General features: G+C 36.6%; 1 protein-coding gene across 1 annotated transcript in view; it reads left to right on the top strand.

Moving 5' to 3' along the window:
* The window catches only part of CSRNP3 (cysteine and serine rich nuclear protein 3), a 195,778-nt gene that overhangs the window by 92,494 nt on the left and 78,399 nt on the right, over positions 1–24,885 (top strand). The window contains exon 4 of the mRNA XM_061135230.1: positions 23,612–23,782. Within this exon, the coding sequence (XP_060991213.1) occupies positions 23,612–23,782 (171 nt within the window). The remainder of the gene's footprint in view (positions 1–23,611; positions 23,783–24,885) is intronic.

The following is a 24,885-nucleotide window of genomic DNA, read 5'->3' as shown; positions in this document are numbered from 1 at the left end:
CTGTTAGTTCAGATATCCCATTCCGGCAATACAATCTTCTTAGATAACTCAGTCCTCATGTGCTTGGACATGCTCTGATTTGGGGTTTTTTTTGTGTGTGTGTGTGTTTTTCTCCACCCTCCTAAGTTGTATTTTCTTTTAATGAATCCATTAAATTCATCCATTTCACTGAATGTTTGCATGCTAATTCACTTCAGTCATGTCCAACTATTTGTAACCCTATGGACTGTAGCCCACCAGGCTCCTCTGTCCATGGGATTCTCCATGCAAGAATAATGGAATGGGTTGTCATGCCCTCCTTCAGGGCCTCTTCCCAACCCAGGGATCGAACCCCTGTCTCTTAAGTCTCCTGCATTGTCGGTGGATTCTTTACCACTAGCACTCCCTGGGAAACATGTATGTGTGTATATATATATATGTATGTATTTGTATGTATGTGTATATATATATACACATATATTAGACTGCCCTTTCTTGTACTTTTATGTTTATTATGTTGTCTCTGTCCTACACATGTAACTAGGTTCTAGTTATCAATATCTGAGTAACTGCCACAACACTTAGTGCCTAAAACAGCAACCATTTTATTACATCTTATGAATTATTTAGGACAAGAATTTGAGAAAAACTCAGCTCAGTGATTCTTGCCCCATAGTGACAACTATGGTAACTTCATGATACACCTTTGGTGGCTAGGAAGATGTGGAGGGTCCATGATGGCTTTCCATATGGGTTAGGCATCAGGAATGGCCAGAATCCTGGACTCAGTTCAGATCGTTTGATCAGAGTGCTACTCTGTGGCTTCTTTGTGACAGTCTTAGTGTAGTTATTCCTTTCACATGGCAATTCAAGGCTCCTGGAAGACTCAAGAGACTCCAAGAGGCTGAAGTGGAAGCTTTAACGTTTCTTAGGACCTAACCTTGGAATCTCCAAAACATTCACTTGTGCAGCCTCTATTGGTTAAACAAATCATTAAGGAGGCAAGGGAAATTAAATTCAACCTCTTGATGAGAAGGATACCACAGGAATATGTAGCTATTACATGTTACATATATATATATATATAGACATCTAGATATGACATTTGATAAATGATTTTCTGATTTTGTGAAACAATATTGAAAAGAAATTATATTCATTGTACCTAAAATACATGCTAAATCAATAAAATAGTCAAACTTTAGAAAACATATCTCCATTGTACTACTCCTCCCATAACTTGCTAAGCAACTTTTATTTTTTAGCTAGATAGATTATAATTGTCTTGGGTACAGTGTATATTTCATTTTTATACCCCTAGCAACTCTCTCAAGCTTGGTATAGTAAACTCTCAAATGTTTGTTGAATTGAATTGAGTTAGTCCTGGATTTTGACATTGACGTGGCCAACTTACTGACTTCTTTGAATGTACTGTAAAGAAGGGTGAAGGTAACTTGAAAATCCAGCCTTATCAAGGGTACATCTAACATGATGTATTGGTATATGCCAGTATGTGTGTGTGTGTGTGTGTGTGTGTGTGTGTGTGTGTGTGTGTGTATACATGCCAATTAATATAGTTCTAGTTAATGCAGGTGATGGTATCTTAATCTTCATCTTCCTTCATGCAGTAGAATTTTCAAGGGACCATTCAGTTGGTGTGTCTATATCCAAGTTACTAAATGAACTGGATAGCAAACATTCTGGATTACTTCTGACAAGCATTAGTTATTTTGTAGAAAAGAGGGGCAAACAAAATGATTCTATTATGCCTCTTTGTCATTAGAGAAAAGTCAAGCTAGTAAGAGTCAATAATAAGAATTGACACATCTTTTTTGAATTCACAGCTTTTCATATACAAAGCAAATTAAAATTTTCTTTCAATCTTGGATGGAATTTCCTTCTTTAAGCTGTGATCTCGTGTTTCTCTGGTAATTTCAAATGTAAAGAACTCTTGGCTGATGAACTTGTTATATAAGCAGAGGCATTGCTGTTCATTGTGTGAGAATCAGAAACTCTGCTGCAATTCTCTTGTCATGTCCCTGACCAAGTTACAGAATTTTGATTGGAAGGATGGGTATATTTTGTAATTTGTTTTAATCCTGAGGCAATTTTGAGATTCATTTCAAATTACTAAATTCATTTCTAGCTTATTTTCTGCAGGTACTAGGGAAAAATCACCTCTTGTTTCAGAAAGTCCTATCTACTTACTAGAACTGTTTATCTCTGCTGTTAGGATAATGCATTCAAAAATTCTCTTAACTACTCATTAGAATTTTACATCATTTCTCCTTACTTTACTAATATTAGTTGACAATGCTTGGTTAAAACTTATTTAGAGAACTGAAGTATAAAAATATTGCTATTTACTTCCATGACATGTTTTCCAAAGATTTTTCTGTTCCTGTTTTGCAGACTTGACAAATAAGGCATAAGATGATAGAATCATTCACCAAGGTCATTTAAGACAATAGTAGACCTGGGAAGCTAATTACTGTTTCATGATCATTTTGTTTTTTTCTAGATCTTTCCAACTCTGTTGTCCATCTTTAAATACCTCTTTCAACATTAATGAATTTAATAAGCTTTTACATTTAATACATTGTTTACAGACTATAGTCTTTCCATTGGAGATATTATTTTACTGATAATTTGTTTAAATTGCTTGCTATTTCTATATCCCTTGTATTTATTTACAGTTCTTTCTTATTATAAATTATTTATTTACATACATTCACACAAAATTCATATATATGGATTTTTATTTCTAATTTCACAACCTTTGCTCCTCCCTCTTCCAAGAATTTGAAAGTAACTTAGTTTTCTGCTGATTCTTTTTTTCCATTTGGCGACCATTTTATTTCACTGTTTTTGAAGTGATGCAGCAACAGAAAAATGGCTGCCTTTTGTTTATTTCCTTGTACATTAACATGATGACATCATCAAAGATATTAGCTACAATATGCATATCTTTAAGAACCCAGAATTACACTATAAGCCAGAAACCCTTGTTTTCCTTTTTATTTTAATGCCCCAAGGTTTTCTAGCTTTAGTGCGGCTCTTGTATGCAGGGGAAAATGAACATGAGCATTTTGGAACAAATGCATTAAAATGGTAGCATTTGAAACATATCTGAATATTTTTTCAAGGTTAAGAAAAATCCATGAAAAGGCATTTATTTAAGTCATGAAACAGTCTAAATCAATGTTAACACTACAAAAAATATTATAAAGAATGATGTTAAATCATCGTATTTAGAGACTGGCTATTTAGCCACACATGTCTATTTTGGCTTTAAATTATTTTTTAAAATTTCAGCTGACACAAAAAAATTTTAAGTTATAATTATTTCCAAAAAATAACTTCTCATTAATGAAAAGTTTAAACAGGTAATAGATTTACTATTTTTAGGATTACTATATTACTTACAGGCATTATTAAAATGTTCCATATATCTAACTGTACAGAAAAATTTATTTTCTGATATTTATTTATGGTGTTTCTGACTTTTACTTTTGTGCTGTTCGTTGCACATTGCATGTATTTGTCCTAAGATTTCCACTGAGATTAACAAGAAACAAGCTTTCAATTACCAATTCAATTTAGATTATTAAAGAGATAAGAAGTTTATTTTTTCATCAACTTCCAATTATTAAATAGCTTTTTCATTTGGAAATCCACTATCCATTTTCAAATTTTGAGAAATAATTTTAGGTAATTATTTTTAAATATACTTTGGAAAGATAATCTGACTATACCTATGTGTATATATGTATGTGTATTAATTCAGTATTTACATAGGAGAAAAATTACTATAAATGTTGAGTAGTTAGTTTTGAAACTACTTGTTAACACTGAAATCAGATAAGGTAAACCATATGCTTTATTGAGGTGAGCTGTCTAAAATAAGTTACTGCGATTTTAAGAATTAATATGAACCGCATGCCCTTTAGATCTTTAAATTGAAATCTTCATTGTTCTTTTAAGTCAGCTCTTATAGGAATGTGTCATCTTTTGAGAAGATAAATTAATCATCTACCTCACTTATATACATCAATAAAAGACACTCACTCTCTCATCTACTTTATCAAAAGTAATTAGAACATCTCTATTTTTATTCATATATCATATCTATTAGTGACTGAGATTTTCATTGAGGCGATTTTGAGGGGAACAATGACTTATCCTTTCGAAAACAGCCAAGAAAAAGAAACACCAGCAATCTAAAGGTTAAACATACTGTCAAATCATTCAGTTCAGCAAGGTTTTTTAATAACATTTGTACAAAAGTACTTTCAGAAAGCAAAAGGTGGGAAACAGCTTTTTCTTAGTTCCCCTTCCTTATTTTCCAGCTTCTTATTAAAATGAAATCTAGTGAACTTCTTTTGAATGCCTGGTCAAATGTTTTCTATAATAATAAAAAAAATCTTGTGAAGGGATTTCCATAAGTTGTGCTGCATTAATGACTTAGAGCAGCTCCCTAATCTGTTATTCCTTCCTCCTAGCAGACCTCAGCTGATAAAAATATCCATAGACACAGTGAAGTCAGCGGCATGCCTGGCTTTCTCAGACAAAACTCCCATGTGATCACATATAGGCAGCCTCAGTGAGGCTGATGCCGTGCAGCAAGCAGTAGGTAATGAGTCTTTGTGCAGAGTGAAGCTCTTGTCGCTGAACAATAAAGCATACGGTACCAGCAATAAAACACAGGGCTGGCAAATTTCAGAAGATTCCGCTGAACCAGGAAGAACAGTGCCTTCGGTGATGCTGACACACATTAGAAAATGTTAATCAATTTATTTTGGATTCTAATGAAAAAAGAGTGCAAGGACTAAGACTACAGCTATTTGAACAGGTCAGTGATTTTATAAATTACTCCAACACTTCCTTGTGTTTGATTGGATTTAAATTAGGATGGGCTGGTGTGTATTTTGCCTTAAAAACTTTGCAAGATATTTACAGTGTGTAATATGAAGGATGCACTTGAATTGACCCAACTCAATTAAATGGCTGATGTAGTCAGATGTGATAGAGAAATGTTTATATGATTATAGTAAACTGAAAAGTTATTTATCCTATTTAAAAATTTATGGGTTAAAAAAATCATTCAGTAATTTCTAACCTTCTATAATGCAGAAATAACATATGGCAGAATACTAACAAATAGCTCAAATAAAAATCTTCACATTTATTTTTCCAGAATTAAAAAATTCTGTACTGCAGTAGTTTGTGTCTTATGAATTGGATGATATATCTTTCAAAATTTATTGATATCTTTTAGTGTACTACAAGAGATTTAGCATAGTTAATTATTTAAATAAAAAATTTTAAAACCAAGAAAATTTTGAAATGTTAATAATGCTATCTCCCAGAACAATGCATTTTATATTTAACTATAAAATAGCATATATCTATATTAATCTGTGCCTTTTATTTATCATGTTATATTTCTTTATTGCATTAAACAGTTTATTTCTTAAATATTATTCACTTATTAAAGGAGAAAACAAATTAGCTTAATTTAAAAAAGAAGAATGGATTAATTATGTGATGATTCATATTTCCATTGACTCACCATTTAGAAAAGAATATGTGCCTTCATGGGTATTTATAAAAATATGTATACATGACCTTCTGTACCTAGAAAATAATCACTTCTTAGGTTTATGAGCAAGAGAGTTTGTGTTTTAAATAGAGAGACTGCTGTGTGTAGGAAGACAAGGGAAGAAATAACTCTAGCAAATAATAGCACAACACTGAACATCTCTGCCAAGGAGAGACAAGCGCTACTGCTGCATGAATCTTTAGATCAAAACACACAGTTTAACTTTGCTCTACATTTTTACTGCTGTGTTGTTTTAAAGGCATCGTGGGACCCAAATTCTTTACAATTAATTTGTCGGACACCATTTAGGATGATCTTAAGGCACTAGGGCGCATTTAACATTTTATAGAATTACCACAGTGACTTCATGTATTCGTATAGTGACTCAAATGTATGCCTGTAAGATGCTGTTTAAACCACAACAAAAAGAAATACCCTATGTCCCTGATTATGCGTGCACTGTGCCTTGCAAGGGGGGGGGGGGGGGGAAATAGCTATGTTTCAAAAACAAGAGGAGTTAATGAAAATTTTAAATTGGCCTTCCACATGTATTTAAATGAAGTATTTGACTATTTGGGTTTCCTTGGTTACCATAGTCGCTGCTGACAGCTTCTTTTTGGTGAGGAAGGGGAAAGCAGGACTCTAAAACAAAGAGTTAAAAACACTTATACATTAATAGACAAGGGGGGCTGGGGGTGGGGCTGTGATGCCGGCAGCCCGGCGCAGTCGGTGCCCACCCCCCATCGCGGATTCCAGTTCTCGGGTGATTCAGGTATTCTGGCAGAACTGCAGTTCCACAATTCCTTACCCAGCATTCCGTTTCAGCTGCTGGAGGGCTGCCCGAGCCTTATGCAAATGAGACCAGCTCCGAGGCTTTGACTGCAGAAGCGGGGGGGGGCAGAAGGGAGTTCAAAGGTCACAGGGCTGGTGGAAAGCTGGATCAGTTGCCCGAAAAAAATGCACTGGGCTCCTCTGCAGCAGTGTTTTGCAGCAGTTACATGAAGTGTGCTTTATGTCTCAGAGTGAAGATCTTACAGCGTGTGTGCCGTAGTCGTTTCAAGTGCACGCAGGTACGGTGACAGATTTCGTGATGCGCCTGATTTTGTTCCTATAAAAGACACCGATGAGGATTGGCTATTTTAATTCATTGTGGAAATCGGCAGGGTGTTCTTGATTTTCAGCTTCCGTTAACTAGTTTATTAAATCTTCTTAATGTTGTCTCAATTTGAAACGTGGGTGTTTTGTTCCAATGGAATAATGTCATGAGAGAAAAAATTTGGGTTGGGGATCCTAAATAATTCCATTTTGGAGAAAGTTTTTGATTGCAGGGAGGTATCTGGGTTGAAACATCTAGTTGAATGTCAAGACTTTAAACTTTTAGAGGATTTTCACATATTTAAGAAATCTGTTTTAAATAAGAACCTAAGATTCTTGTGAGGTATCTGGAACTAAATAATGGAGTTCTTTTGTTCATAACCCACATGATACCATAAGGACAGTTTCAATAAGTTATATTTTCATTTCCTTTTAAGAGAGGGTTCATTTTGGAGAGTCTTCGTTCTGTATTTCATTACTAAACACCTTATCAAAGAAATAACTTCTTATTTGGGGGTTGCATCCTTTAAATACTTTAATTTTCATAATTGTTATTAATTTTCTTTGGGACTTTTAGATAATGCTATTTTGAACTCAACATGTTCAGCTTCCTATGACTTTTCCTTTCAGTTAAGTCTGGATTGTGAAGTGAACCTCATAAATGTCACAGGCAGGAAAAAAGTCTTTTTCCATGGACTAAATTTCACACTTTAGTAAAATGTGTGATTACATCATAGTAAAGTCTGACCTGAACCAAACAAATGTGTCCTCACTTTTATTGTTCATATTGCTTTTTTATTTAAAAAGCGTATTTTAAAATAAACCTAATTAAAGCAGCATGATCAGACTATCTATGTTATTAAAATTTTCAAATGTGTCAATTCAGCAGTTACAATGCTGATGGGGAAAAATGTTATTGTAATTTGCATCAAATATTTATCTGTTTACATTATAGGTTATATGTGTATGAAAATAAGTTGGAAAGATGAAGAGGCAAAATAATGTTTCGTTGTGAAATTGCTTTATGCTTTCATATTTGCCTAAGATATATTGAGTGAATTTTATGAACCTTACCTACAAAGAGCTAGTACATGTTTAGATAATTACTTTCTTTTGCATTGAAAAGGGGGGCATTAATTTTATTATAATGATTATCAAGATTTGGTAGTTTGGCACTAATATCTTTTATTTTCAAATGGGGTACGGGGAGTATGGAGGGCAGACCAAAACAGGAGAATGGCCATTTAAAACAGTGAAGGACAAGTATTTTAAATATTTATGAAATCACTTCATAGTAGTCATGTAGGGCCAGCTTCTCATCCTTTATCACACTATGGGGACATTCTGACATTTATCCAGAATCCTGAGATTAAATTAGGAAAAGATACTCATATTTTGTATGAGTTTTGTAAAAACAAATAAACTGCCATTTTCTTCTAAACTCTCTTTTGTAACTTTCAGTAATGACTGCAGCTTAAGGGGGTATATTTTAAGTCAACTGCCCCTTTTTATGTAGAATGGAAAATGCTGTCCTTTGGTCCTAACAACATATTTGGTTACTTTTGTTTTATACATAGGTATATAATTTTATGAAATACATATTTACATATATTTTATATATTCATATGTTGTTATATATAATATATATGATATGTATATATTATATATGTATGCATACATACTACATACATACATGTATTTCAAACAGCCAAATAAAGTCTTTCTTACGGTCAACTATATTTTATCCAACAATTTTGAAAAGCAAACCTCTTTACTTTTAGCTCAGGTCATGCCCATAGTTTATACCTACCAGCCCTCTACATGTGTTACACGCAGGGCACAAGGAAGAGGAAAGAACTAGGTTTAAAATTCATTTAGCCTGTCCAATACTATTAACTTTGTAAATGCAACTGCTACTACCCGTTAGCACATTCTGAATATAGAAATAAAAACAGTGAGGGCAAAGAAGTAGCGCCTGTGAAGATTCTTGTAGAAAACGTGGTAATAGACAAATGTGAAATAAAGAGGATTGTTGTGCTTTCGTGAGCCACGAGAGAGCTATATATGTCCTGCGGCAAATTTACTGCTTTGAATATCCTGGAGAATTTATGTCTCTATGCAAATTCACTCAAAACTTTGAAGTCTTTTTTGCATTTGCTTGAACCATACAGCTTCCATACAGGTCTCAGCAGCAGGTACCTAGTAAGTTAATGGTCTGGATACTTAAATGTATATAGAAAAATGCATTTCTGTAATACAAATGAAATTAAATTTAGAAAGTTAAGAGCAAATAGAGTAATGTAAAAACAAATCATTGAAGGACGTACACAGTGTACTTTACGAGGTGGTATTATATCAGACTTCAAAGAAATCTTTAAGGATTTTTCAAAAATTAATTTCCTGCTTTCTGATTACCAATCTGTCTTTGTCATCATTTGAAACTAGAGACCATATTGTAAGCCTGGAAGAGATTTTAGGGCAAACATGTTGTACTCAGTCTAGCAGGATGGAACATAATCTAAAATCTACAAATAACTGTTGTCGTCTCAAAATTGTGTGTGTAGGTTTTAGGTTGTATTATCAATATATGTGTCCTTTCCCTGAAGTTCTGGTGCCTATGAAAAAGAAAGAAGAATAAAATTACAACATATAGATGAAAAATGTGAAGAATAATTGAGTATTCAAAACAATCGCATTTTTTCATCTTAAGCTGGCATTTCTTAGGAAACAGTCGAAACAAATGATTGCATTTTTATTGCCTATTCTAAAATGTAAATAGACTTGTATTAATTTTGTTGAAGAGTATAAGGATAATACAATTGTAAGATGGTTTTAAAGGTCTTATTTTTATTCCATATTATTAGACAGATGGCAACATTATAGTAATACTTTGTCTAGGACAGTTGGAAAGTAATCTACTAAATTAACCAATTTTCCAAATATGTAAAGTTTACAACTTAAATGGCCAGTTTTTCTTTAATGGTATTGGTTTCTTGGAAGTTAAAATATGGTACATATCATTCTGCTTTGTTGAGCAAAATGGAAATCAGTTTAGGCCCTTCTTCATGGCATAAGAATTATTTCCACCATTACGCTGACTTATAGCAAATGATAACATTGTTCCTCAACTGTGTACCAATACTAAATAGTGTTAGTTGCTCAGTCATGTCCAACTCTTTGCGACCCCACAGACTGTAGTTCACCAGGTTCCTCTGTCCATGGGATTCTCCAGGCAAGAATACTGGAGTGGCTTGCCATTCTCTTCTCCAGAGGATCTTCCCTACACAGGGATTGAACCCGGTTCTCCTGCCTTGCAGACACATTCTTTACCATCTGAGCTACAGGAAAGTCCAGTACTAAATAGTGTTGCCATTATATACTTTTTAGCATATAGCTTTATATGCTTTCTATATACTTTATGTGCCTTTTATATTTTACTCTTTCTTTTCTCCTGTTAATATTTATTATTTTAGTAATTAATGATTACTCCTTATCTGATAGTAATTTAAAATGAAGTATGTGCACTTAGTTTACATTAAATTCTGTATAGCTTAGACTTTGGTGGGCAGAATGGGGAGAGGTAAACATCCCTCTGTATCACTCCTATGTGCTGACCTTCTGACACATGCAGATATGTAGTATACTGAGCACAGAAACGTAGAATTTGTCTTCGTTTTTCTTACATTCAGGATATTTAAATCATGTTGGAACTCCAGATAAATGAGAAATTGAGTTTTGTTGCTACAGTGAGAATCTGTCATACTAAATCACCAACAGGGATTTGAAATTACTTTTTCTAATAGGGAATGAGGAATTTCTAGCAGGTATACCAAAGAAAACACACAGACCAATTATCTTGGTGGCGTTTGACTAAACACTGGTGCATATACCTATTCTTACCAATTTCAGGACTTGTGGTCTATTTCATACTTAAATCCTGGGACTTTGAGATACACCACCTTCTACTGCCATGCTAATTATTACTCAGGAAATCTCTCATCTCCATGTAAGCTTATGAATGCACATATTCATTTAGAAATGCATTATTTAGTTGTTTGTGTGTGTGCATGCATGTACACATGTGTGTATGCCTAACATTCCCCCCAATCATATACAAGAAAAGACAACAGAGCCATCAATCCCTATTTCTTCAAAATTCACTAGTATAGTGTATATGTTAAGATACATACAGTGGTTAATATCATACCCATTAATAGATGGTCTCTTACACTCCAGAGATTTTTGAAGAGCTGAAGAAATGTTGCTTCTCATTCTGTAAGAATTAGAATAGTCCAAAGTACTGGGGAAAAATTCTATATCATGGTCTTCTTTTGCCCACTAGCATTTAAAAATGCCTGAAAACTACTTTAACAAGCCTGGGTAATTTTGTCTAATACAACAAAACATTGTAAATCTATGGCAATTCATGAACTGAAAAACCAGGAAACTATTGTATATTGTTTCCTTGATAAGTAAGTGCTTTTATTATGTAGTTTTAAAGAGTGTAAGTTCACACTATATTGTGGAGTGTGAAAAGACTGAATAGCATGGTGTTTGGGAGTTTACTTTCAAGTTTCAACCCTGTTGTCATTTCTAAAGCATGGTCTGCCATTTACAATCCATGTGGCCCTGGACAGGGTACTTGAAAACTGTAAGCCTCATCTTCATTTGCAAAGGGGAGATAATTGTGTCTGTATCAAAGAACTTTTATGAAAACAAAATGGCATGATGCATGCCTGGCACAGAATATGAGCATTATAAGTGAGAACTATAGTAATAAATTAGTAATATTTTTCAACCCACAGGAGTCGGTTCCCTGGTCCTCATATGACAAGTTCAGCTTAAGTCTATAGTTACAACACTCTTGATAAAATTTCAATGGATGAAAAAAAAACATGTTTTCCAAAGGTAGAAACCCACTAGGAGAGAGGTCATACCTAGGAAGTACTGAGCAGTTGATGCCTTATATTCAGATGGGACAAGTAGAAGTGGCAGCCACCACAAATTCAAATTCAGAATATATGTGGTTTCATAGTCCTACCAACTAGAAATGTAATATCCACAAAATCCTCACATATGTAGTAATATATGCTTTTTTTGAATTTTCTTGTTTTATATCCTTTGTTGCTTTAATATTTTTCATTTTTAAGGCTTTGCTCTACTATTTTTTTCTTTTCCATGTTGACTTTGTACAATTAAGGCATTAGTTGTTCCTTTTCCACCCAAAGTTCCTGGTTTATCCATAGACTATGTGTTGCAGGAAGGGGAACCTCTTCCAGGGCCTGAAACTGGACTCTTGTCTAACATTCGGAAGTGAATTGTCCGAGGAGACACATGTGCTGACAAAGCAAGAGATTCTATTGGGAAAGGGTGCCTGGGCAGAGAGCAGTAGGTAAGGGAACCCAGGAGAACAGCTCTGCCGCGTGGCTCACAGCCTTGGGTTTCATGGTGATGGGATTTGTTTCCGGGTTGTCTTTAGCCGATCATTCTGACTCAGAGTCTACCTGGTGGTGCACGCCTTGTTCAGCCAAGATGGATGCCAGAGAGGAGTATTCTGGGAGGTGGTCGGACATGTGGTGTCTCTTTTTGACCTCTCCCGAACTCTTCCGGTTGGTGCTGGCTTATTAGTTCCGTGTTCCTTACCAGGACCTCCTGTCGTAAAACAACTCATGCAAATGGTTACTATGGTGCCTGGCCAGGGTGGGTGATTTCAGTCAGTGTGCGTCCCCTAACATATGGACCTTTCAGTTATAGAGCGAGCATGGCTCATGTTCGGTGCCCAAGAAACGTTTGCTGATCCAATGCTGTTGTAGAGCAGGATTCCAGTTCTGCCTCATGACTTAAAAGTGCTAATTTGTTTAAATCACGAAAAAAAATATTCAGGGACTCACTGCTGTTTTAAACTTCCTCTGTATCAGAATGATGTCTAGAAATACTGCATCAATTGATGTAGTCACAAGGTTTTTCCAAAGAAATCTAGAAAATATATCTACATCTTTTTTACTTAAAAATCATTTTAACAGTAGCATACCTAGAAGTGCTCTGTGATGACTATACATGAGTAGCAAGTGTTGGATAAATTGGTGGTGGGGAGTGGGGAATATCATGATTCTGCTTTTGTGAAACTTGTTTGAATGATGAAACTTTTCTCAATAGTGGGTTTCCAAGTTTTAAAAGATTGTATGAGTTTGGTGTGATTTATCTCTATTGTGAAATGATTTTAATTTATGCCAGGAGAACATTCTCTGAGCCTTGAAAATTCAGGTATTTAATCTTACTCTCTAAATTATTTTTACTAACTGCTGCTTCATGCAATGTCAGCTGCAGGTTGAATAACTATTTACTATCTGCCTTCGGTAGTAAAAAAATCTATATCTTGCCTAAGGTAGTGATCATTTTAAAGGACATGTAAAGTGCCTTTTCTACTTATTCTAATTTTTCAAATCATCTTTATTTTTTTGCACAGTATCTTTGGCAGGATCCCAGTGCTTAGATGGGTATGGTCCTGAAGTTTGACCATATTTATTATGATATCCACTTTAGGGTACTTTATAAGGAAGTGTTTTTAAAAGATCTTTCACTTCAGTCTATTCCTATGATTCTTCTGAAGGAAAAGGATGTCATATCTCTCAAATATCTTTTGATCTATGCTGACTACTCTACTATTTAGTCAGAAAATTTCTAAACAACTGAAGAGAAACTTAAGTGCTCAGGAAAAAAAAATGTAATCTTCCAGTGCTGCAGTAATAATTCTAAATTCTTTCACATTTGTGTGGTCCTTTTTTTTCCCCTAATGTGGGAAGTCTTGCCAGTCTTCCAAGAAATTAGACTAAGTCTTAATAGAAGCATATAAAATAAATTTTTCATTGGTACTTTTTTCATAGGAAAAATAGGCTTACAACAGGCACTTGATCCATTTTCAACAGTTTTAAAAGCCTTATCATGTTCCTGGTTGGGTCTCTCTGCTCTTGCTAACTGAAAATGCATCCTGAAAGTTAACTTCAGGGAACAAGTTTGACTTTCTGTCCACATGTATTCTATTATATTGTGTTGCCAAATAACAACTAATGAACGATGTTTTTAGGGTTACGAGGCATTGAAAACCAAGTTCTGGCTATCTTATGTGGACTCTAATCCCAATGACAGGTAGTATGGAAAGCTTCTTGGGGTTCTGTAGAACCCCTTTGGCATTAGTCAGTGGAGCAGCCTTCCATTCCTTTGTCAGTAGGGCATGCATCAGTTTAGACATTGCAGTTTGCACACAGTGAGGCAGGACAGTACTGACAGTTAGAGGCTCCCACGTTTGATGGAGGCCAGGCTTCTATCATTTACTCCTTTGTTGTGGGGACTGTACTGCATCAGAGCCTGTTCTTACTAGGTATGCCCTGCCCCTTATTTTGATAGAAGTGGAAACTGAGACGCAGAGGAGGTAATCCTCTTACCTAAAATTAGGCCACTTGTTAGTAGCTGATCCAGGATTAGGTTCCAAATTGATGACCATTCATTTACTGAACAGGCACTGGAATACATGTTCAGCTCAGGAAGAACTGTACAGTCAAGTATGTGAAACAGTCAGGTGAACTAGTAATTATGATGCAGTGTAGTAAATACTGCTCAGGGCATCTGTGCTGTGATTTAGGGAGGTCACTAGACCCAGTGTGATGCTGGTCAGGGAATATTTTTCAGAGAAAGTCTGGCTCCGGTCTCCTGGGCAAATGACCTAGATCTCTGAAACCACAGTTTCCTTTGCTAAAACTACCCTGCAGATTTGGGGAAAAGATTACAGAGGATAGGTGCAAAGTGTCTGGCCCATAATAGATATTCACCAAATGGTGACTGGCATTATTATAAAAGGAATGAGGCAATCTAAACTACATCTTAGGAAAGACAGACACTGTTTAGAAAGGAACCCTTGAAATCAGCAAGGAATGTCCCCAGGAGATGCAGTGCACTCTTTGGCACCTATGGCAGAAGAAGCTAGGGTAGAAAGAACCTTGCCTTGGGAGGGGGATGACCCTAGTGTAAAGAGAACAGGATGCAACAGATGCTCAGACTTCTAGGATACTTTAAATTAATGTGTTTCCAATCAATCATTCTTTTAAGTTCTGGATGTCCACCAAAGCTGAGGAAATGGCGTTAAGTCACTAGAGCAGACGTTTTTAACCAGGAAATCCATGGATAAATAGCATATGCATGTGTGCACTTGTTTCAGGGGCAAGCATTCATTTCTTTAATTAAATTCTCAAACTGCAAATCATCAAGCTACAAAATTGTCGAAATTCAAAATATATAAAGTAACTCAGACCTTTAACTCAAGGTCACAGGTCACTCTGGCATAAGGAATTCATACATAATTGGGGAACCCTCCAATTGTTTCTCCAACAAAAATATTCATTAGACAAGAGCACTCCCAGCATTTTTGGCTTAAGCAGACACCTGGACAAGAGAAATATATTTGGCTAACTTGCACTCCTTGAATTGGCAAGCCACCAGTAACATTTTTCACATTGGTGATGCCCCATGGAAACACCTTGCAGGATTTTACCTTGTGAATTCATTGCCAAATCCCTATCTTCTTGGCAGCAGCTATGTCAATTTCTTGCCAAATGGGTTAAGGCAGAAATGGCCTAATATTGTGAAAGAAGATATCCCCCCTTTTTAAAAAAGAAATGCATAAGCATTCTGAGACCATTTGGCATGATGTGGTCAAGGCATTGAAGTCTGATGCCAACTTCTTAAGATAATAATTATCTTATTTAGTAGCAACTTCAGTCAATAGTCAGTGTTTGATTCATGTAACAGTGTAAGGGCAGTAGCAGTGTGAATGTTAGGGCAGAACAAAGATTACTCAAATTCATGGTGTAAAAAACTGAGGATGAAAAAGATTTTGATTTAAACTAACTCGTTTAATATTGTATCCTGATGGGCTTTCTGGTGGCTCAGATGCTAAAGAATCCACCTGCAATGTAGGAGACCCAGATTTGATCCCTGGGTTGGAAAGATACCCTAGAGGAAGTCATGGCAACCCACTCCAGTATTCTTGCCTGGAGAATCCCGTGGACAGAAGAACCTGGTGGGCTATAGTCCATGGGGTCACGAAGAGTCGGACACGACTGAGCGACTTCACTTTCTTTCACTTGATAACTAATGATATTCCACCAGGAAATACCACTGTATGATATTTTCAGCCAAGCCCTCTTTTCTTAAGTACTGGAATAAAACCTGCACACCATCAGTTGAGCAACTGTCCTCTTCATCCTCTCTCTGGCCCTGTAGACAATCTAGTTGATGAAGTGTGACATTGTGAATAATCTTGGTTTTGCCAGCTAAGCTTTTCCCACCTGCTATCACAGAAGAGCCATACACCAGTATTTTCATCAACCTGTTTGCAGTGCTTCTCATCTCATCATTTGAATTTGGTGAAGCAGCCAGAGGAAACATCAAAATTGCTTTCCATTCTGCATAACAGTAAAGGAGAATAAGCTGCTTTTTCTGTGCAACTGAATCCTGACACTGGTGGTTCCTGGGCTCTGGGCCCATTGCTGACTGAAGCGAACAGCCTTAGCTTATCAGAGTTGTTGGGAGAGAACTTTATTATGGTTTCTTAGTTTTCTGTGCTTGCTGGAAGAATTTGATGAGGATGTAAAGTAAATTATTTTCTTCTTTGACAAACCAGGAAGAAATGTCCTTCATGTCAGGTTATAATGCAGGCTAACATGCTCTTTTGATGTATGCCACATCACCAAGGCAGAAGGGTCTTTGTTAATGACCTTTGCAGTTAAAGGTTACTCTCATTTTGATTAACTACAAAATTAGCAAGCAACCAATGCAAAGGATACACCCAGGTAAAACTGAACAGAGGGGCTCTAGACACACTTCTTTGTTCCTGAGAGAGGACCATGTATAGCTCCTGGTCTAAGTGGCCTCCATGGAATTAAGGACCTGCCAGGTCAAATGAACCATCAGGCCAGGGAAGAAACAGCATCTCACTGAAAATATCTCCTCATTACAATATAAAGAAATTCTTGCCATGCCAGAATTACTTCCTTTTAAATGCATTTTTTCTAGCATCGGTGATAAGGCAGGCTTGCCCTTAACTTATTAACTATATCCCACCTCCATCACCTTTTTTTCAGTTGTTTGATGAACTCATGATTCACCCTAATGACCTCACATGTTTCATTTACTGGGTTTTGTCTGACTGGTAAAGGACAGGAATATTCATATGCGGTAGTTCCAATTAGTGAAGTGAAGTGAAAGTTCCTCAGTCGTGTCCAACTCTTTGCGGCCCCATACAGTCCATGGAATTCTCCAGGCCAGAATACCAAGTCAGCAGCGGTTCCCTTCTTCAGGGGATCTTCCTAACACAGGGATCGAACCCAGGTCTCCTACATTGTAGGCAGATTCTTTACCAGCTGAGCCATAAGGGAAGCCCAAGACTACTGGAGTGGGTAGCCTATCCCTTCTCCAGCGGATCTTCCCAACCCAGTAATCAAATCGGGGTCTCCTGCATTCTTCACCAACTGAGCTATCAGGGATGCCCCAGTTCCAGTCGGTAAAAGGCATCTTTTATGTAGATGTTTTCTTGATTTCATAGCCATCCTGCTTTTTCACCAAGAGCCAAGAACACCAGTTAGGGTTGTCAGAAGAAAAGCAGGATGCCCAGTTAAATTTAAATTTCAGATGAGCAACAAATAATAGGTCAGTTTATATCTCAAATGTTATGTTTTTAATCTAAAATTCAAATGTAACTGGGTGTCCTTTATTTTAATTTGCTAAATCTTGCAACTCTAAAATGATTCTTCTCCAAATAAAAGAACTCGCTGTACAGAACTGAGATTGATGATGCTCTTCAGCCATATTTTCTGTGGCCATTTCCTTATAATACATAGCAAAACATTAGAAAATAGGGATATGCTGTCATAAGAAAAAAGGATTAAACATAAGATGAATATAAATGGGATAGTAAGAACTCAGTGAGTTACCTAGAAAAGCTATGAAATTTTTAGGCTGTTGAAAGAGGAACATGAACAAGATTCCAACAAATACCCAAAATTTAGCTTCAGTCATTCTTCCCGAGGCATTAAAATGTACATTTTTATCCAATATCTTACTTATTTTCTTCACCCTCCAGCCTTCTGGTTTCTGACATTTTTTCCAGAAATACATTAAATAAAATCATTGTACTTATAATCATAGAAAATCTAGTGTAGTTTTATCAGTATCTTTTTGAGTAGAGATGGCGACATTTCTACTTTTCTACGACTTTTTCTTTAAATGTGTCCAGAGGCTTCTTACATCTAATACAAATATGAAATAAATAGTATATATTAATTAAGAATAACAGATATCCAAGATTATAAAATGTTTATTAGAATTTTAAAGTTGAATTTGGCAATAGAAAGGGCACTTGAGTGTAGGGAAAAAGCAATCCCAAACCAAGAAGCTGGCCAAGTAATGAATTCATGACTATATTAATAAATGAAAAAATTAGACAAATCAGTGCTAAACAGGGAGAGACTATTGGCTTTGAAATGCGGTGAGCTTATTGAAGCCTCTGAGTGAGGTTCTTTGTAGTGATACCTAATTGGGTGGCTCCTTGCCCATTGGCCCTGTAGTCCATGGTCACAGGACTGACACCTGACCCAAAATGGGCTAAAGGTTGCTCATGCCTTGGAACATTAAGCTTGAACTGTGAGACACAGAAGTTGCTAGACTTAAACCTGGTAAGAGTGGTGCTCTAAAAAAAAAAAAACACCAAAAAAACACATCAAGGAATTTCTACAACTGTAATCTAGAAGCTGTCCTTATTCCTGCTGTTCCTCAATTTTGCATTTCAGCTGAATCTTAGATTGCATCAACTAGTTCAGTATTTTTCCAACAGATGTCTTTGTGCTTAAGTTAGCTAGAATTGGCATTTGGGTTGCTTGCAAGCAAAAAGAAATTGTATGACGTTTTGAGGTCAATTTCATGTCATTTTGATTCTCATCTAATCAAATATGCCAGATATTTTGTTAGGAGAGATGGAATGGTGAATGAGATGAACATGATTCTGCTTTATGGAGCTTTTAGTCTATCAGAGAAAACAGACACTGACAACATAATTAAACTATGGAAATGGAAGAGTTTCATTCATTCATCATACAAATATTTATTGAGCCCCTATTAGATAAGAGAAGGCAATGGCCACCCACTCCAGTACTCTTGCCTGGAAAATCCCAGGGACGGAGGAGCCTGGTAGGCTGCAGTCCATGGGATCACGAAGAGTCAGACACGACTGAGCGACTTCACTTTCACTTTTCACTTTCATGCATTGGAGAAGGAAATGGCAACCCACTCCAGTGTTCTTGCCTTGAGAATCGCAGGGACGGGGGAGCCTGGTAGGCCGCCGTCTATGGGGTTGCACAGAGTTGGACACGACTGAAGTGACTTAGCAGCAGCAGCAGCCCTGTTAGATATAAAGCATTGTTCTAGATGCTTGGAACATCTGTAAAGAAAACACATATTCCCACTTTTGTATCTTCCAGCAGGGGATGAAAAATAATTAATACACCTAAAAATACATAAATAAATAATATAGATTTAGAAGGTGGTAGACTGAACTGAACTGAACTGGACTGAAGTGCTGTGGGAAAAGAAATTAAAAAGAAGATTGCAAGAAATCATGCATATATCAAAGGACTTAGAGTCCAGAGAGAAAAGACAGGTTGGAGAAAGTGAATTATTATTAGAACTGAAACTGGCAACAAGGCCAAACGGTCCGAAAAGGTGGAGTTAAACAGAGTATGTTGTTAAAGAGTTTATAAGCCATTTTGAGGATTTTGAACTTTATCCTAAGGCAATCCAAAGCCACTTAAGAGTTTTAAGCTATGGACATGATCACATTTGCATTTTAAATTTATCGTTCTGCCTCCAACCTGGAAAACCCATTGAAAGCAAACAGTAGTGGATGGGAGAGAATAATTAGGAGGTGGTTGTCCTAGTCCAAGTGAGAAATGGTGATACCGTTGATTAACATGCGTTTCTTGAATTGGAAAATGGTAGCTGTATTTAAAAGGCTGTTAACGAGACAAATTTTCAGCTTATCATATTTAGAGTAAATTAATGCCTGTCCAAGTTTATCTTCTGTTCTTCAAGCTTTGATGCTGTTTACCAATTTGAAATGTTGACCACTTTTTCACTGGCTTCGTACCTACCAAGTTTAATTATGTCTCATCTTTAGGAAAAAAATATATTATATGACAAGTTAAGGAGCTATGCAGCCACAGGACAAGCATTGATTCTTTTCACCTGCATCTATACCTAGCTATCTACATATGGTTGTCCTCAAATTCTGAGAGAAACAATACAGGGTACAAGCAAACCAAGTATATACAACTTCTTTATTAACAGGCCTTCTCTTTAAATTCTTGTATTCTTTTCTTCCTAGTGAGATAGTATAGATGATGTAGGAGAAAACCACATGCTCTTTTTACCATTCCACTATTAGGTCTTGATCAAGGTTTATCTGCTAGTAAGCAATAGGTCATTTGGCCCTCATAATTTGTTATAACATCTTGTTACACTCACATAAGATTTTTTAAAGGCTGTGAAACTAGGCAGGTGTTATGCTTGGTTGCTACACAAGCAGTTTAGCACTTAACCTGTTTCATTGGTATAAGTTAAAGTTATAAAGTGGAAGTCGCCCAGCCGTGTCCAACTCTTTGTGACCCCATGGACTGTAGCTCACCAGGCTCGTCAGTCCAGGGAGTTCACCAGGCAAGAATACTGGAGTGGGTTGCCATGCCCTTCTCCAGGAGATCTTCCCGACTCAGGGATCGAACCCTGAAACACGTATTAATCAAGGGTATCACCATTTCTCACTTGGACTAGGACAGCCACCTTCTAATTATTCTCTGCCATCCACTACTGTTTGCTTTCAATGGGTCTCCTGCATTGCAGGCAGATTCTTTATCATCTGAGCCATCAAGGAAGCCCAAAGTTAAAGTTATACCCATCTGTGATTATCTGAATGTTTAATTTTCAGCATAGATACTAATCCTACCCTAAGCAGTCAGTTCCTTTTTTTCCTTTGACCTGGGAAGAGCTTAGGCTCTTTCAGTCCCAAAGATGTAGACAGAAATTGCAGTCAGCCTTCAACTCCACTGCTTCAGGTCTTGCCAGTACAAATGTAACAACAATGGGAAAAGAGATTTTTGAATTCCCTTATCATCCCTCCAAAAATTTCCCCTCTCATGCTTTGAGGAAGTGAGAAAGGAAGAGAAGAGTGCCAAGTACCACATTTTGCCATGCTGGAATATAGTTTCCTTTGGGCCAATTGGGTGTCTTTGATTCTCAAGAAATCTGCCTTTCTTAAGGAAGTTGGGGGAGATCAGATGGTTAAGTGGCGCTTAGGACATGGTTTTTAACTGTTACCATTGCAGTATCTTACTTAAAAATGTACTTTTTAAACATGAGTTTCCATCTTGTATTACTTTGTGTCTTGGTGTCTCTCCCTCATGAATTACTTTGCATCTTGTTTGAAGTGAACAATTTTCAAATTTATGTCCTGTCCTACTTTTATTTCAGGAACTTTACTTAAAATATCTTTTCCCCCCCTCCACCCTGCTCAGATATACATGAACATTTTATGCATTTCATACTCTTTAAGACAGAGAAAATAATAAACCAATCTGAATAGTGGTAAAAGAAGAGTCAGAGTAGAGATTTTATTCTCAAAAGAGTGTACAGTGCAGTATCTTCTTATTGCTATCAGTTATCTATTGTGAAAATAAGTCATGAAAAGGCATAAATTAGTAAAACAAGGCAATAGAACATGAATTTGGAGGTATTCTCAATTCCATGCAGCCCAGCATAATGAATGCTTGCTTCTTGGGAGCAGGTAACACATTCTACTCCTTTTTGTATCCCCTTACTCCACCGAAGGAGTGAAGCTTATGCCTACTGGTTAGTAAACACATGAATAGAAGAGTAGAGTAAATTGAAATTAATGATACTTAAGAGACATCTAATACTGTCCTTAGCTTTACTAGAAGTCACAGCAGTGATGGACGCAAAAGAAGATTTTGATTAGGAATTGAGTGCTGGGTCAGATAACTCCCTGCGGCTGGTGTGTGGCCACACTCAAGGAAGGAAAAGCCCAAGGAAGGAGCTACTGCAGAACAGACTAGAAATTAGGCAAATGGCCCTCAATTTGAGTATGTGTCAGAATCACCTGGAGGGCTTCATAGAGCAGTGTCCTAGGCCCTAATCTCCGAGAGAGTTTCTGATTCAGTAGATCTGGAATGAAGCTTTAGAGTTTACATTTCTAAGATTTCCCCCTTAGGTGGTTCTGATGCTGCTAATCCAAATAGAATTTGAAAAGCCGGCCCAGCTCAGGGGATCTGGTCAGGCTGTGCGCTGTGTGATCTGCATAGAGAAGGGGGTAATTACAGTGATTTCTGAAGCCAGTACCTAGAAAATGTAACAAAGAACTCAAATGGAAGTTAAAAATCAGCTGACATACAAGATGGAAGATAGAATGAATGGAATCAACCTAATAATACCTTCAGCTTCAGTTCAGTTCAGTTCAGTCGCTCAGTCGTGTCCGACTCTTTGCGACCCCATGGACTGCAGGTTGCCAGGCCTCCCTGTCCATCACCAACTCCAGGAGTTTACTCAAATTCATGTCCATCAAGTCGGTGATACCATCCAACCATCTCATCCTCTGTCGTCCCCTTCTCTTCCTGCCCCCAATCCCTCCCAGCATCAGGGTCTTTTCCAATGAGTCAACTCTTCACATGAGGTGGCCAAAGTATTGGAGTTTCAGCTTCAACATCAGTCCTTCCAATGAACACCCAGGACTGATCTCCTTTAGGATGGACTGGTTGGATCTCCTTGCAGTCCAAGGGACTCTCAAGAGTCTTCTCCAACACCACAGTTCAAAAGCATCAGTTTTTCGGTGCTCAGCTTTCTTCACAGTCCAACTCTCACATCCATACATGACCACTGGAAAAACCATAGCCTTGACTAGACAGACCTTTGTTGGCAAAGTAATGTCTCTGCTTTTTAATATGCTATCTAGATTGTTCATAACTTTCCTTCTGAGGAGTAAATGTCTTTTAATTTCATAGCTGCAATCACCATCTGCAGTGATTTTAATTTAGCAGTGTTAGACCATCTACCTATATCTGTGCTAATTTATAGATAAGTTATTCCTGAAATATTTTTACATGGGCAGAAAGTTTATACCTTTGTGCATATGTCAAGGTAAATGATGAAGATGGAGAAAGGGCAGCTCAAGGAGAGGAGACACATCATTCAGCCTAGAGAAAGAATTTAGGAGAAACCACCTCCACTTCCCACTCTTCACTCTTCCCACCCAATTAGTGCTATATCCCTGGTAAATATCCTTAGGAGGTTTCTGAAACTGTGGCAACAGATTCAGCAACCAGGTATCATGTGGAAAAGTTTCACTTTATTGTAATCGTTAAGTGGAAACTACCTAAAATTTAGACCTGATTGCATATGCTTCATTGTGCTCAGCTAATTGGGTTTCTTGCAATTTAAAACTTGGGTATAAAGTTTGTGCATACTTATCTGTGTTCCTCCCAGTAATCGTTGAGGACTTTGGGGAACATTAACATTTTTCTTTGTTACAGGATTTTACATACTTTAAGTGGATTTTCTCAACTTGCCAACAAAAAGGGATAGAGGTAGTACATCAAAATGAAATATGTCTAAAAAATTGTTACATTTTGATAAGCAAATGGTCAGATGCTCATATTTGATCTAATTTCCTTTCTGAAAATATGTTTTAAAAAACTGCTTAGTGATCCTTTCAAGGGAGAACTCAGCTCATGTATAAAAAGCCATATAAAAATGACTCCAGAGACCTTGGCTGCACATCCAGCGGTCAAATATCTCAATGCTCCGCTGCTCCCGTTCCTGTTACAGGTACATGTGACAGCACTGCAGCGATGAGCGGAATTTTAAAGAGGAAGTTTGAAGAAGTCGACGGCTCCTCGCCCTGCTCCTCAGTGCGGGAATCCGATGATGAAGTTTCCAGCAGTGAAAGTGCTGACAGTGGGGACAGTGTCAATCCATCCACTTCTAATCATTTTCCCCGTGAGTACAGAAACCATAACTGAAACTGATTGTTTGGTTCTACAGTGAAAATAATTGGATCATTGTGGTGATTTTTTTAACTGTTATTACTGATTTTGTTTTGTTTTTACAATTGAACTAAAAGCAAGACATGATTAAGGAAAAATTAAGGAAGATTTCTGAGGCAACATTGGATTCCTTTATTTAGTGGATTATTTGATAGTGTTAACCAACATTTTCAATGAAAAATGAGTTTTTATTATTGTTACTTTTCAAAGGAAATGACCTACTCTGGCAGTAGATGGGGAAAGACATGTCCAGGCACAAAAAATGTATCCTCGTCATAGTTGAAATGATACCCTAGGAGAAAAAAAAAATGGGGAGGATGTATTTGGGAGCGGAAGGTCTGGGTTCACTGAGAAAGAGCTTAGTCAACCATGACTTTAGAGATTAAAAAGCAGCAAAACTCTCCCAAATGTGCAAATGAGTGCTGTTTATACCTCTTTCTATTCATCCCTTTATTCTTTTATCCTTAAGAATAATATTTAAGGCTCGCAAAATAAAAAAGGTGTATTCTTTTTCTTTTTCCACTGCACTGTAGCATCACACCTTCCTGTCAGGCAAGGTACTGTGAGGTTTGAAGGACTGACAAGAGAATTTCATAGGGTAATACAATCTACAGGCTAAGTGAAACTATTACTAGCTAAATAATCTTGAGTTTATGTTTCCAATAGGAAGCTCTTAATATATCGTGATATGATGGTAGATAACTAATTTTAGTTTTTTATTTTTCAGTTAAGTAGCTGATTTTATTAATATGCATTACATAATGTAGAATTTATTTTGGTAATGTGACTACCGAGAAAACCAAGAGAATTAATAATATTTTTAAGAGTAAATAAGGAGCTCAATAAAACTATTGAACATGAAACACATATATTAAAATCAACAGCATTCCTTTAAGCAAGCAAAAGTCATAGAAAATAGAATGAGAGGACATCTACAATTATTATAACAAAAAAGTCATCAAATATTCAGGGGCAAAGTAATTGTGTGATGTAGGCTGATCTTCAGATATATTTACAAATGTCATGATAGTGTGAAATGAGCTTGTGTTTTGATTT

This window comes from Dama dama, chromosome 33 (genome assembly GCF_033118175.1).
Source record: "Dama dama isolate Ldn47 chromosome 33, ASM3311817v1, whole genome shotgun sequence".
In the NCBI taxonomy this organism is placed as follows: domain Eukaryota; kingdom Metazoa; phylum Chordata; class Mammalia; order Artiodactyla; family Cervidae; genus Dama; species Dama dama.
This window is presented reverse-complemented; position numbering and strand designations above follow the sequence as displayed.